Source organism: Bemisia tabaci, chromosome 8 (genome assembly GCF_918797505.1).
Source record: "Bemisia tabaci chromosome 8, PGI_BMITA_v3".
NCBI classification, from domain to species: domain Eukaryota; kingdom Metazoa; phylum Arthropoda; class Insecta; order Hemiptera; family Aleyrodidae; genus Bemisia; species Bemisia tabaci.
In genome coordinates this window covers 46,393,022-46,407,818 of record NC_092800.1, presented here as the reverse complement: position 1 = coordinate 46,407,818, position 14,797 = coordinate 46,393,022, and the positions used below count along the sequence as shown (strand labels likewise).

The 14,797-nt window shown below is 44.3% G+C and overlaps 1 protein-coding gene across 1 annotated transcript in view; it reads left to right on the top strand.

The window, feature by feature from the left end:
- The first annotated feature begins 10,449 nt into the window (after positions 1 to 10,449).
- The window catches only part of LOC109043023 (serine/threonine-protein kinase nemo), a 9,870-nt gene continuing 5,522 nt past the window's right edge, over positions 10,450 to 14,797 (top strand). Inside the window, exons 1-4 of the mRNA XM_072303855.1 lie at positions 10,450 to 10,537; positions 12,421 to 12,506; positions 12,835 to 13,044; positions 14,101 to 14,171. Of these exons, the coding sequence (XP_072159956.1) occupies positions 10,450 to 10,537; positions 12,421 to 12,506; positions 12,835 to 13,044; positions 14,101 to 14,171 (455 nt within the window). The remainder of the gene's footprint in view (positions 10,538 to 12,420; positions 12,507 to 12,834; positions 13,045 to 14,100; positions 14,172 to 14,797) is intronic.

Below are 14,797 nucleotides of genomic sequence, written 5' to 3'. Positions count from 1 at the left end.
ATTCCGGGAAAAATTCAGGAAAATCCTTAAAGTTTTTGTAACTAGTTCCGTTAGTAATCTAATCAGTATTCGGTATAATAGTAACTCAAAGCAACCCCTTTGAGTTACGATGAGCAAATCTTTGAATTGAACTTTTGCGACCTCGTCGAAAATCGGGCGCGAGCCGTAATGGTCGAGCCTCGCGAGTCTGCGTAACATCGAGTCCTGGTAAAAATTGTCGATAAGAGTTGCGTTTCAAAATACCATAGGAATCTTTTAGCCTGCTACAGAAGGCTACAGAAAATCATTATAGCTGGGCTGTTGAGTGCGGAGAAGAAAATCAAAGGCCGGGATATACGAAGCGATAAAAAATTATGCAGCCTGGCTATAGTTCCATCGCCTGTCTTTACTTTTATCGCCTGGCTTTACACTTTATCGCCTGCTGTTGCTTTTTCGCCATCGATTATAAAAGGCTATAAGACATTGTGTAGAAATTCGTGTGTCTTTGAAATCAATTTAAGTTGATACGGAACCACCTTATATTTGCAAAACACAATTATATTTTCCTTTAATACATTTTTTTTTTCATCAAATTAAATGAGAATATCCGTACAGGATATGCAAACATTTCAAAATCCTGAGTGAATAACGCTGACTCCGCCAAAATTTAATATTAGAGCCTAACACAAAGCGGAGCGGCGGACGCATGGCGCCTACAACCTAACAGGATTCTTCACGCATTGCGCAACGCGTGATGTATCCTGTTAGGTTTGTAGGCGCCAAAGCGCGTTTCGCGCTGGTGCCGCCTGCCACGGCGCCCTCAAAAGCAACGTATTTCACACAGCAGGTATTGCACAGTATCTTACGAAAACATGAGGCGCTATAATATATTTAGTAACGGCAGGCATCCATCAAAAGTACGGAGCTTTCCTCGCAAAATAAATCGAGGATACTACGGCCCTCACTAAGTCCTAGCATCCTGTAATTAGTAACGTTTAGCATGCACCTTATCGCCTGGCTGTGCTTAATCGCCATCGGCTAATAAAAGGCTATAAGAAATTTGTGTAGCGGCTATAAAAGTATTGAAATCTTACAGGCCGATGTAGGGTCTATGGTATTTGGAAACACAGATTTCTACTGCCAATTTTTACCAGGGCGTGAGGCGAGAGTACATTCGTTGAAGATTATTGCTCAAAGATAATCGGGATTTCAATACGTATACTAAGGAAAATCTCTCGGGAAGGGATCTGAAATTAAAAATCGGCGGTAGTTACGACTTTGAGCTGTGGAAAGTGAACCGGATTTTGTTTGAGAACTCGAGACGAAACTTCTCGCGGTGCGCCCGGTGCCCGGCGGCCAACGCCTTCTCCCAATCTAAAAATTGTGTCTTTGGCGCAAGTTAATTCTCAGCGTGCGTCACTGTCTCGTCATCTCCAGCCGCAGCTGCAAAACTCTCGCAAAATATGCATTTTTCCTACATTTTAATCGAGATAACTACTACCTCCACCTTCAGCACATCATGCAACAGATGCTCATTTCAAAATATCCCATTGAAAATATGAAATCACAAAATAAACTGTAAGTAAGAGAGGCAGGGTGACGGGCAGACTGCCGTGTTAAGGAAAAACGCCGTATGAACCTTCAGGCGTTGCCAAATTTCCTTTGATAAAACATGCATTTCCTGGTAAACTTATGAATATTTTTCTTCCGATTTTTCAGATGATTTTGTTTGCAATTTCACCTGAAGTTTATGAAAATATCAAGGAAAAATATTCATGACTTTCCTCACAAGTAGGCATTTCACCTAAAGAGATTGGGCAACTCTCGAATGTCCACACGGCGTTTATTCTTAGAGTACCTGTATACGGAGGAGTATTGCCATCTCTGTGCCGCTCTCTGATTGGATCATCAGTTTTAGGCTATCTTAGAGCTCCAAAGTTGGACCAATTTACAGAAACCCGACCCAGAGAGACATGTATTATCGGCTGAGAAATGAGTGATAATCATACTCAAAGCTTAATTCTTAGCATAAATATCCAGCAAAGTTGGAGCCCAAGCAATTTAGAAGTTGGATATTAAGAAATTTCCATCGCATCCGAAATCACGTCTTGAACTTTGTAGAACGTCGTCGCCATCTTGTTTGTGTACATTGGGCCAAACACGGCCAAACTAGGAGCAGAGGGCTGGAGTTTGTTTATATGGTCCAACTTCGGGACTCCATGATAGCCGAACAATAAGAGAGCACTTTTTCCCTGTAGTGAAAGGATTGAGATGGCAATACTCTCCCGTATACAGGTACTCTAGTTTATCCTTATCACGGCAGTAGAGCTCCTTCAAATACAAGGATAGGCCATAAAAACATTAGAGTGCATGGATATATCCTAGTTCGTCTTCTCGTCACGAATAAAGCTCCAATCATAATAATTCCCATACATTTAACATTGATCCCGTTACGTTATTTCATGCATAATTCCAGAGATCTGGTAACTCGGTTGACGAATCAACTATGAGAGCGTAACTTTTTATCTTGACGCTGCTGACACTGTCCCGAACTTTCCTCTCTCACTCCCCGCCTCGCCTCGTCCTCTCTTTCTTCTTCTTCTTCTTCTTCTTCTTCTTCGGACTTTTCTCCTCCAACACTGATGATTGATGCACAGCGAGTACACCCAGCCACTTCCCGAGTCATCATTCAACTTCGCCAACGCTCAAAATTCGCCGCACTGAGTTTGCACTCCCGCCGCACAATGAATCGAGTCAATCGGAGAGGTCGGACCTAATATTTTTGACTCAAACTGCAAATTTTGACGTTTATTTCGCCACAAATTCAATTTTAAAGGGTGCTTGTGAAAGTAAATTGTACAAAAAAAAGAACAAAAAGAAGAAAAAAAAAAAACCAATGGAATCGCTCTTAAACTTCTGTGTTTTATGTTATCGAAAGTATTAGCTTTCAAAGATTCCAAGTATCGTCCGACTCCTTCTATTGATTCGGTCCGGTGTGCGTCGAAGCGAAGGGCTTAACGTCACTTCCCGACAAAGACAATATTTTATTTTTGGAGTGCATCCATACATGCACTTCTCAGGTTCCATCTCTGAATTTTCGGATTTTTCACAACGCCCCACCCCCAACTTTGTTGTACGACTTTTATATAACCATTCACGTGTTCCCTCATCACTGAGACAAAAAGTACAGTGTGGTAAATAATCGATTAAGGTGTTCGCTGCGAACACTCTGTTTATCGATACTTTTCCATAGGTGTAAATGGCCGATCAATCGATATATAGCAAAGCACGGCCACGCCACTGAGACTCACGTGGAATAAGGAGTTGAACTGAATCAATTTTAGGAACCCACCGTGACGCAATGACGCAGTGCGTATACCCCAGACTTGGATTCCTTTTTCCGTGTATTCCCTATAGACAATGTTCATTTTTTGTCATGGTTATTTCTAGAGATCTACCGGGACAAATTCAGAGACAAGAGACCCTCCACTGGTATCTTGCCAATGGTGGAAGCTTTTACTTTCGGGACTTGAACATTCAACTGTTGACCTACCTACTAGGTCGATGGTTAACAACCCTGTCTCAAATATACAGGGTTGCCACAGAATGAAGAAAATGAAATTCCCTCACATTTCCCTGATTTTCCAGTCACATTTTGGTAAAATTCCCTGACAATTGAAGATATTCCAGATGGTTAAAAAGACATAATTTCAAATAGTTTTCACGTACAATCTATTGTTTGAAACGCCAAACCTAGTCTAGAAAGCAAATATGAAGGTGACTTTACAATTTTTCCCTGACATTTTCGTCATTTTCCCTAACTAATTCCAGGTTTCCCTGGCATTTCACGGTATTCCCTGACTGTGGCATCCCTGAATATAATGTCTAATTTAGATGCGCGTGAAAAAATCCATATTAATCGAAGCAGGCTGCCCGACCCAGAATGATCGTTTACAACGAACTCGAAGAGAGGCAAAACGACGTTGTCAACTGGCGGTAACGACTCGAGTGCAAGAGTTCTCGGCTTGGCGGATCCAGGGGTGGGGGGAAGGGGGTGAGAGGGGGTAAAAGGCTATTTTTATAACGGGCGTCGATAAATTGAAAGGAATTAATTGGTGGATTCGGGGTGGGGTATTATCGGCTCTGGACCCTTCGACGACTCCGAGCTCGATGCAACGGCCCTCTCGACGAGGCAGGAGCATGTAGGCCACACGACGCCGCGACGCTCCCCTCCGTTCAAGGTTGATCGAATGTTGGTGTATTAGGGGACTGGGTCAGAGTGCAAGGGTTGAAGCCGGCCCCGGGTTCGATGACCCGCCACTTCAAATGAGTGGCTTCCCATCGGCTTCCTGTTTCACTTCGAAATCCAATCCATGCACCCGCAATCAAGTCGCATCAAATGCATCACGAAATCATGTTTTCATCTTTTAAACTCGTAGATCAGCCAAAATTCCTGAAGGGACATCCCTAAATTACATAACGCTCTGGAGGAGGAGAGGGTCCAGGAGAGCGTTACGCCATTTTGTCTTTACGTTTGTCAAAGGATAGGACCTGCGCCACTAAAGCGTTACAAGGGGAGAGGGGAGAGTCAATGCCGAAAAAGTGCGTTACGTAATTTAGAGGACGGCCTCTGACATGGCCGTTCTGCCATGCTAGGAAGAAGGCCGCGTGTGCCTTCAAGACGTTGTCAAATTTATTTTGAAAATGACGGATTTTTTGGAGAATTTGGAGAAACTCTTCAAATTTTTCCGAGAATTTCGTTCGTAATTTGATCTGGAACGCCTGAAAATTTCCGGGAAAAATGTTCATAACTTCCTTAAAAACTGAATATTTTCCGAGAGGTAATTGACGATATTAGACAAAGGATGTAGGTAATAGACCAACTAACGGCAACCCACGAGAGACCCGATAGTTAGTCCATCATTCACCCCCTTAGTCTACAAGAACCACCCATTTAAACCAGTAGGATCGCTGTATACTCCTTACGTCTTCTTTGTCTATGGCTTTGTCTATAAATTTCAATAATCGGCCCTTTGGCGTTATAAGGATGAAAATCTGGAGCCATGGTCGGAGTGGATCGGGAATGGGATGATGGAGTGGAGAGTGGGAATGGAAGTGAGGGCACGAAACAAGTGAGTGGAGTGGGGTCGGACGACAAAGGGAAGAAAGGAAAGGTGCAATTTTTCTCCTTTTCCAGTCGGTTAATGAGCCCCGGCCCCGGCGAGGCGAGCGCGACTGCCGACCGGGACCGGTCCTGGACCGGGGATGCTCCGCGATCGCCGCCGCCGCCGCCGCCGCCGGACCGGATTTTCAAGGCCCGACTCGGACTCGTCCTCTTCTGCGTCTGCAGTGGAGCTCGCTCCGGATTACAATGACCCCGCCATCAAGAGTCAAGAGCTCACACATCGGCCATGCCCCCAGCACCCACCACCCCAGCCCCCCATTATCCGTCTCGCGCAAACTCACCTAGAGCAGAAATAAGAATTGTTGCGAACGGATAATGGTTCCAAACCACGATGAGCGCATTGGGAAAGTCTCAAATACTTTCCTACAGGGTTCCCGTAGTCTGGGAATACCGGGAAAACCGGGAAGTCTCAGGGAATTCTAAAAAGTCAGGGAGACCGGGAAATGGCAGGGAATTTTAAAAAGTCAGGGAAAACCAAGAAATGTCAGGGAAAATGACGAAAATGTCAGGGAAAATGTGTTAAATCATCACCATCATTTGCTTCGCAGAATGGGTTTGAGCTTTCGAACAACAAATTTTGCCTGGAAACACTTTTCAAATATGTCTTCTTAACCATCCGTCACATCTTCAATTGTCAGGGAATTCCACCGAAATGTGTCAAGGAAGTCAGGGAAATGTTAGGGAATTTCATTTTCTAAATCCTGTGGCAACCGTGAATTGGTCTTCCGGGTGACGTCACGGGACATTTGGACGTATTCCTACCAAACGGAACTATGTGCAGAAAGAAATGAGCCCTGAGACCGATAAGAATGCATGCATAACAGGGCTCACGTCATAATGCACATAGTTCCATCGGGCAGAAATCCGTTCATTTTTCAAGGACTTGCGGGTGTGTGCGGAGCTTTTGTGGAGGGTGGCGAAGCCTCGGAACTTTGGCCTGGCGGATGCAAATTCGGACGCCCGCGCAAGAAGCGACTCCGCGACCGGCGCCGCCAACCGTCGTTCAAAACCCCCCGCTCGGACGAGGAGGGGTCGTCAGGTTGGCAGCGCTGTTCAACCTTTGCCCAGGCCGATTTTAAGCGAGACATGAGCCCTCTCTTCCCGAAACGCGGCCTCCACGCTCCAACTTTCCTCGCGAACCGCCGCGACTTGCGGAGCTTTGAGCTTTGAGCCAACCCCCCTCAGAACTGACTGGAACGCTTCTAAACTCATTTCACGGAGGCAGTTGATAGGTGAAGTTCCTGCGAGCGAGAAAACTATCCAGGACGCAAGCTCGACCCGAGGGGCACTCTCAGTACCCATTCGAGTGGGGCGGGGGGGGGGGGGGGGCTGATTGCTTCCATCCCCTCAAAGCGCTTCGCCTCCCAGGCGTTACACGTAACGCGTTAATCAGGGATGCAGAAAGTATTAGCCTTCCCATTTTAAAAACCTCTTTTTCTTCAGAAATTTCAAGAGGATAATTTTTTTATGGCTCTGTACACAAAAATTACCGCAACTTTCGAATTCCAGTGATTTTTACCACGATCACACGAAAAACACGTGATTTTTACCGCAGTTTTGCCATCAAAAATAAAGCAAACCAATATAAATCGCGATTTTGCCGATTTTTCCATTTTTAATCACGCTTTTGGGGCCTTTCCATTTTCACTCGTGACCTTCTTTTCTCTTCTCTTCTCTCTCTTTTCTCCTCATTCTCCTCTTCTCTTCTATTTTCTTCTTCTTTCTACCTCTTCTGTTCTCTCTTTATCATCACCGCTCTCTCCTTCCATTCCTCTCTCTTCCTCTTCAATCTCCTTTTTCACCGTTTTCCCCTTCCTCTTTTCTAAACTTTTGGAACGGGGAGCGAAAGAAAGCAGCGTGGTTGCCAGGATGATGCTCCATGCTCCACTCTGGTCCAGTGCTGATCCCGACTGACGATGAGCGATGCCGGCTGATTGTCCCGGGTCGAGTGCAGCGTGCAGCGTGCAGTGTGCAGTCGAGTGGAGGCCGTGCATTGCAAGCTCCTCGACTGATGGCGAACCAGGTCCGGGCGTGAGTGATGACAACGACCTTAAGCACCACCACTCGCTCCACTCACGCGCATCAACGCGTTCTGCCCCGGCCTCCCTCCGTCCCTGCCCGGGTCCCGGGTCGTCCGCCGCATTATTACTTCTTCTGTCTTCGTATCCGTCTCCAGGAGGAGAACCCCCATACCCCCCCTCCCCTCTTCCAACTTGAATAATCATTTCGTCCGGCTGATTTGTTAGCGATCCCAAGCCAGCCGGCTCCGTGAATATTGAAATCGATAGACAAAGAGAAAACTGAGCGAGTCTATTGGTGGAAGCGGGTGAACGCAATGGACAAAGGACAGCGTTGCCACAGTCAGGGAAAACCGGGGAATGTCAGGGAAAATGACAAAAATGACGAAAATGCCAGGGAAAATTTGTTAAATCACCTCGATTTGCTTTCTAGAATGGGTTTGAGGTTTCGAACAACAAATTTTGCCTGAAAACTATTTTCAATTATGTCTTCTTAGCCATTTGCCATACCTTCAATTGTCAGGGAATTTCACCAAAATGTGTCAGGGATATCAGGGAAATATCAGAGAATTTCATTTTCTAAATTCTGTGGCAACCCTGAACTGAGCTTACTCGCAAGAGACTTACACTAAGAGAGAGTACTTTAATATAGATGATGCTGCGTAGCTTGGCGCTGCGATCGGGACGAAGTGCATCGGCCCTGGTTCGGTGACCCGGGGGGGGGGGGGGGGGGCAACACCCGCAGATTTTGGGTGCGGTGCCCGAGGGGGGGGGGGGGGGAGGTAAAGGACCCGGCGGGTGGGAGCGATGAGTGCAGATGGCTGCGCGGCTCGGGCGGCGGGTCCGATGTCCAGGTAAGAATGTCGGGATGAGGACGAGGATGAGACGGGCCCGGTCGGTTGGTTGGGTTGGTAACCTTGAGGAGGAGCCGGCTCCACGGTTAGCCTCACCGGTTACCGCTTACCGGTTATCGGTCTCGGCTATGCCTACCGAGAACCCGCACCGCGACCCGCCAGCCATGATAGCTTCATCCGCGGCCGCGCTGCCGGAGTGCCCCTCCGTCCCGAGTAGTCAAGAGCCAGGGGTCACTGGACCAGAGATCACAGATCCCAACATACTCCCGTAGCCACTAACTGTGTCAAATTTTCGTGTCTAGGACCGGGGAAAACTGCTATTCTACAGGGGATGATCAGGCCCGCCACAAGGGGGGGGATACTGGGTCCCTTGGTACCGGGGCCCGGGCCCTGGAGGGGCCCGTGACGCAGGTGACAAACCACTACGAATTCATGTGTAACCCTTGTCTCGTAGGGAAAAGTGAAAAAATTACCCTAAAAATTCCGCAAAAGGTGAATAAAGTTTCAAAAACACGCTAGGGCACTATAAAATTTTTCTTACTTTTTTAGAGATTTTCAAGATTTTGAGTATATGTAGAATGATATTTTTAGTAACTGTGTTTCATTATCTTCCGTTGTCGGATGCTAAGAGGCTCCTTTCTGGGCATCCTCGACTTCAATGGCTTAACTCCCTTGCCATAGACGTACGAAAGGGGAGTCCAGGGGGGCCCGGCTCCCCATAGAATTGAAAATTATCATCTGCCCCCTCAAAAAAAAATGTATAGATGTTTTGAATGCAACAATTCGAAAGTTTTTGGTGCTGAAAGTAAACAAAAAGGCGTAATTATTCTGCAGAAATTGATGGAAAATCTCCATCATAAGAGCTTCATAATGCGTCCAAATAGATTTACAATTTCAAAAATTTCCCGGGGGAGGCCCCCGGACCTCCCCCCCCCCCCCCCCCTGTGCTAGGGGCCCGGGCCAGAAAATTGGTACCAGGGCCCGAGATAGGATGTGGCGGGCCTGGGGATGATAACCGGATTGCCGCAGTACCGGGAAATGTCAGGGAATGGAGAAATTGCATGCAAATTTTTTATTGCTTCATCTGAAAGTGCTTAAAGAGCTGATTTCACAGTATTTTTTATAATTTTTTTTCTGATATGAGAAATAGTAGAAAAGTAGATTTAAAAGTGAGAAAATGCACCGCCTAGAGACGTCATCTGGCGGCATTTCCCATTTAAACACATGTATTTTAGCAGATTAGATCATTTTGTCATATCTCCTCCAATAATCGTTCAATTTATGCACCAAGGGTATCCTTGTGTACAGTTCACTCAGTAGTTTCCACGTAAACACGAAATTTAGCAAATTTCAAACACCTTCAAATTCTCTATTTTAAATAGTCAGGGAAAACCGGGAGATGTCATGGAAAATGACGTAAATGTCCCTCTTTTTTGGATTTGTGAAAAAATAAGAAAGAGGAAGGGGATGTAAGCGACCCGAAAACAATTTTAGTTACAAAATTCTATGGACTGAAGAGATTAGCGATTAGCGAAACGCAGCAGGCAATTCAAAAAACACAAAGTTAAATACAGTTGAGTCTCGAATATTCGCGATTCCGGGTTATCCGCGATTTTTATTAGAACCCCCGGGCGACAGAACTATCAAGGAGTTACTGAATGCGGTCAGCTAGGGAAAAACTACCGATCACGTCCTAACTCCTATCGTTCATCCACGATACCTCCGATCCCGATCATCGCGGATAATCAAGACTCCAATGCATTGTAAAAAAATTCAAATGAAAAAAAAAAAAAAAAAAACCAAAGAAAAAAATGAATCCTCTTGAAGAAGAAAAAAGGGGGGAAAATCTGGCGTCAAGCGTTACGTAACGCGGCCTGGGGCCTCTCTCCCCCGTTACGCACCCGCAACGTAAGCTCAAACCCTGTTACACCTACAGTGTTACGTATTTTGTGGATTCTGAAGTTATTCTCAAATATAAACCTGGCAGCGGTGACGGCCGACCGGTCACCAGTCATGTCGGCCTGCGTCTCCACGACCACTTCGATTTCACGGGGGGCTTGCACATCCCCCCCCCCCCCATGGCAGGCCTCCCTCTAACCCACCCGCACTCCGGGCTCCGGGATTGATGCGTCGCGTCGTCGCTAGAGCATCGAGCAGCCAATTCCTTTCATTCCGGAAATGACCTCCTCGTCAGGAATTCGCCGAATACCGCCCGAACCCTCCCTTCTCCTTTTCTCCCCCCTCCCCCGCCCCCCTCCTCGTCGCCGCTCCTCATGTAGGGTTCGATGTCCCCCCGTAAGTTCTCCAGATCATCCGAAAGTATGACGCGAAATCCGCCGAAGTTGGATCGCCCGTTTCGAAGAGGGCTTGGCTTGGAAAAACTGAAAAACTCTCGTTCTAATGCGGGAAAATCATGGTGTCAAGGACTGGGAAAACTGGAATTCATCAGGGAATGAAAAATTTCTGGGGCAATCAGGAAGAAATCAGAAAATCTGTTCCAGGTACCGGGAATTTCTTCCTCTATAGCTTGAAGATCAATTGCACCTGAATTCGCAAGTATTGACTTTTTAAGTGGCGTTCATTGAATATTCAAATCATCATAATAATACAGCAACTATCTCGACCAGATAATTTTAATATCAAGAACACTCCAGAAATTAAGAATTTAAATGCGCGCCAAAGAATCGGCTGAAAGATGAAAACAATTCGATGTTCATATCCAGAACGCAGGAGAGTTGTATTGTTCTCCCCAAGAAAATCCTAGGGAAGTGGGAGAAACCTCGGTTTCTTTTTAGGAAATTAGTTCCTGAAAATCGGGAAAAAATCAGGGAATGAGCATGGCCAAGAATTCTAGACACGATGGGAAAAGTCATTTTTGGAGTCCCATTTATCTCTTATCTCCTCCCTCCCTCGGCCACGAATTTTTTATTTCTTATTTTACATAGGCATGAATTTCGTTCATTTTGCAAACAGCCCAACTTCGAAGTTTATATCGCACCATCTAAAGACTGAAAAGTTTCATGCTTTTGACCGAGGGGCTCTTTTTGGGAACCGAATAACACTCGCCGGAAGCATTTTCTATTGGCTAAAGTTTGTTGAAGTACAGCCTAAATGTGGCAAATCCGCTCAAATTGTTTTCTGTGGCACGCGAGTTAACGATGAACGCTTAATCAGCGATCAGTATCAGCCTTCAATTACGCATGATGCAATTTCACTTACTCTCGTAACGTGTTGCATATCTGGCATTATGCGGGCGTTTTCGGTTTTTTTCATCATAAGTTATCATGGGCATACTTCTCACTCGTTTCTTCCCTGTCGGTGCTGCTTTACAATTTGTCGTGCTAAGGAAGAACAACGTATGAGCTGCGGACGTCGCGAAATTTCAGTTTATAAAATCTTAAATTTTGAGAAGAAGTATAAAAATATTTCCTCGAAATGTTCAGAAACTCAAGTATTAACTGGGAGAACAGTGCACTGTAAAAGTCAAGAATAATGATTTATTAATGTTCCAGAAATTATTTATCTTATCCGAAGAAATATGGCAACGCCCGAATGTTCATATAGCGATTTCACGTAATGTAGCAACATCGTTTGCAAGTGTGACCTCAGCGCCTCTGGGTTTTTTTTTTTAAATTTTTTTTTTAAATGTTATGATAGCCCTAAGGTTGGTCACAATGTGATATATATTAAATCTAATACCCTCCTTTGTTACTGCAAGCCAATAAAATGGACCCATTTTTCCTTAACTGCATTTTTTACCCAGATATGTCATTACAGAGCTACTTCAAAGCGACCTACACAAAATTATCGTTTCACCCCAACATCTCTCGGCAGATCACATAAAAGTCTTCCTCTACCAGATTCTCAGAGGTAAGGACCTGTTTTCTACTAGCCCTCTTCATTAATCTAGGAGTGGACCACAAGACAAGACACAAATTCAAGCAACAATATGATGCATGGTGTCTCATTAAAATATCATGTAAAACTTGATTTGTGCAACAACAATCCTTGAAAGTACCTAATCCCTGACCAAGATATTAATATATTCTTCTGCATAAATTAAAAATCCTGGTTATAAAAGAAAATCATACTCAACGGGGGTTTAATCGCACACTAAACGTTACTGCAAGAGTCACTGCTGTATGGAAATATGGGAGCCACAATCTTGAAACTTTGGCTCAGCAAATTTTTTACACTTTAAAGAATCTAGAGTCAATAGAAAGATAAAACAAATTTCACACTCTTAGATTTTTTATCTATTCCAACTTTGGAGTCGTTTAAAGTTTTTATTTTAAATATTCGTTTATCGGCCATTTTCCAGTGTAAATTGTAATCTTTAGTGCTTCTTTATTCTTTCATCTAATCGACTCTCTAATATTTTCAGGTCTCAAATATTTACATTCTGCACGGATATTACATAGAGATATTAAACCTGGCAATCTTCTGGTCAACAGTAATTGTGTTCTCAAGGTATGTCACCAATCAGGTACTGTATGTTTTCCTCTCAGTATTCAGTCAACAGAGGCTTTCAGTTAACGTGACACTTACTAACAAGTTCAGTATGTGTTTTTTTTACCTTCATTTTAATTCTTAGTCAAAACATGAGAGGAAATATGCTATAATGTAAAATTCCAAGGCTCAATTTTTTTTAAAAAAACTTTTCCTTCTGTTCCAAAATTGATTAGATCTGGATTATTCTCTTGAAGTGATGGCCTTTAAAATGGGCCCTAAACAGGCAAATATGTAAATACTCAGTGAACTATGGAATCCACTAATGCCATGGCTATTTTATTTCCAGATCTGTGATTTTGGATTAGCCAGAGTTGAAGAACCAGATAGTGAAAAAGCAATGACGCAAGAAGTAGTTACGCAGTATTATCGGGCGCCTGAAATTCTGATGGGTGCCAAACATTACACAGCGGCAGTTGACGTTTGGAGTGTCGGCTGTATATTCGGCGAATTACTGGGACGTCGGATTTTATTTCAAGCTCAAAACGCAGTCCAGCAGGTAATTTTTTTTTCTTTTCTTAAATGTATTAGCTTACTTACAATTGCATTGTTGTAAGAAAGCTTCTTCAAAAAGGCTGGCATATATCTTTATCAGATGACTGCTCTTATTCTCTGAACTTGAAATTTTTAACTGAGATGCAAGCAATAGTTTTTTCTTCATTTTTTCCCTTTAAAATTAATTTATTTATAATTAAGTAATTTACATTCTTAGCTGTTGATTATTTCATGAAGACTCATTTTAGAGTCGCGGGGTTCATGCAAGTATCAAATAAAGTCGAGGATTATTGGTTCTCGCCGTATGGTATATTAGTGGGCAGTGGGGAGCGGTTACTTTTGGTTATCGTCTAGGGTTCTTCGGTTTTGGCAGGGTGTGGCTTTAGGGGGTCTGCTGGGTGGGGTTTATGTGGAGGGGTGATATTCATGCTTGTCGCAGTGTGCTGCATAGTGGTCGTCTTGCTCATTGCTTGCAGTACTTAATAGTGCGTTGGTCGAACGATTAGTTGTGATCGTGTTGGTTTTCATCATTCTGGTGCAAAGAGGTCATCTCGAATCTGTTATTCTCGACAATATGCTTTTCGACGGTCATTGTAGCTTCCCAATCGCAAGGCAGTTATTCCGTAGTGCTGGGACGGTCGCAACGTCTGTCAGGTCTATACTTGATCTCTTGTTATATGTAAATATTAACCTACTTTACAGTCAAGTCTTGTCGTGCTTTTTTGTGTTGGGTTTTTTTCATCCGGTGTGCGGTGAATGCTTCTGTGAATTATTTACTTGGACTTGTTTATTGGTTTGGCGGTGCGTGCTGCTATATATATTTATAATGTGAGAGGTTGTGTTGTTGTTTGTTATCACACCGCATACGTTGTGTAGTGGGGGGGTAGGGGCTACGGGTCGTTGGTTATTTAAAAAGATTAATGAACTCTCCGCCTGTGCTGGGTGTGGTGTTTTTGTTGTTTTTTTTTTTTTTTTTTAAAATTCTCAATGTCTTAATGTGTATGTCTTATTTGTCTCCTTGTTTTAATTTTTTCCTGTTTTGTTTTGTTTTGCGTTACAGTTAGAAATGATAACAGACCTCCTAGGAACACCTACCTTAATAGAAATGAAATTCGGCTTGTATATGATGCTGTAGGTCGCATCATTGGTTGAATGGCAATAAGACCCATGTCGAGATTATACTTGTCCCTGGCTGGGTTGTGACTCTACGTCGGCAATTGGCTAATCCGTGGTATGCGGGGCTGCGGCGGGGGGCGTAGGCGGGTTGGGGATCCCGGGGGCGGGGGGGTTGGGGGGGGTTAGTTGAGGGGGGGCTCGTGGTTGCGGGGTTGAGCGTGCCGGGGTCTCTGGGTCTTGCGGGTTGTGGGCGAGTGAACCGGAGCTGCTGTAGTGTCAGTCGAGTTTTCTGTCTTCAGGAGCAGCAGATTCATGTTTTTTGTATTCAAGCTAAAATATTAAAGAAACAAAAAACACATTGAACTAGATTTGTGTAACAGATTTTTGATGTCAAGGGGGAAAGTCTCCAGAATTCCAAAGAACAAAAAGTTAGGAAATTTCAAACCAGACAGTCACAGGCACTTTAGTAGGAGTCAGCTGGCACTGAAATGGAAAAGAAAATCGAAAGTGGAATGGGAAATTTTCGTTCGTAAATCGAATGGGGGTCGGATAAGGAAAAAAAAAAAAAATATAAAGTCAGGGGGGATTTCACAAATTTTTGTTGAGCCCAGAGATTATGAACAAGAGGGCCGGAGGGGATA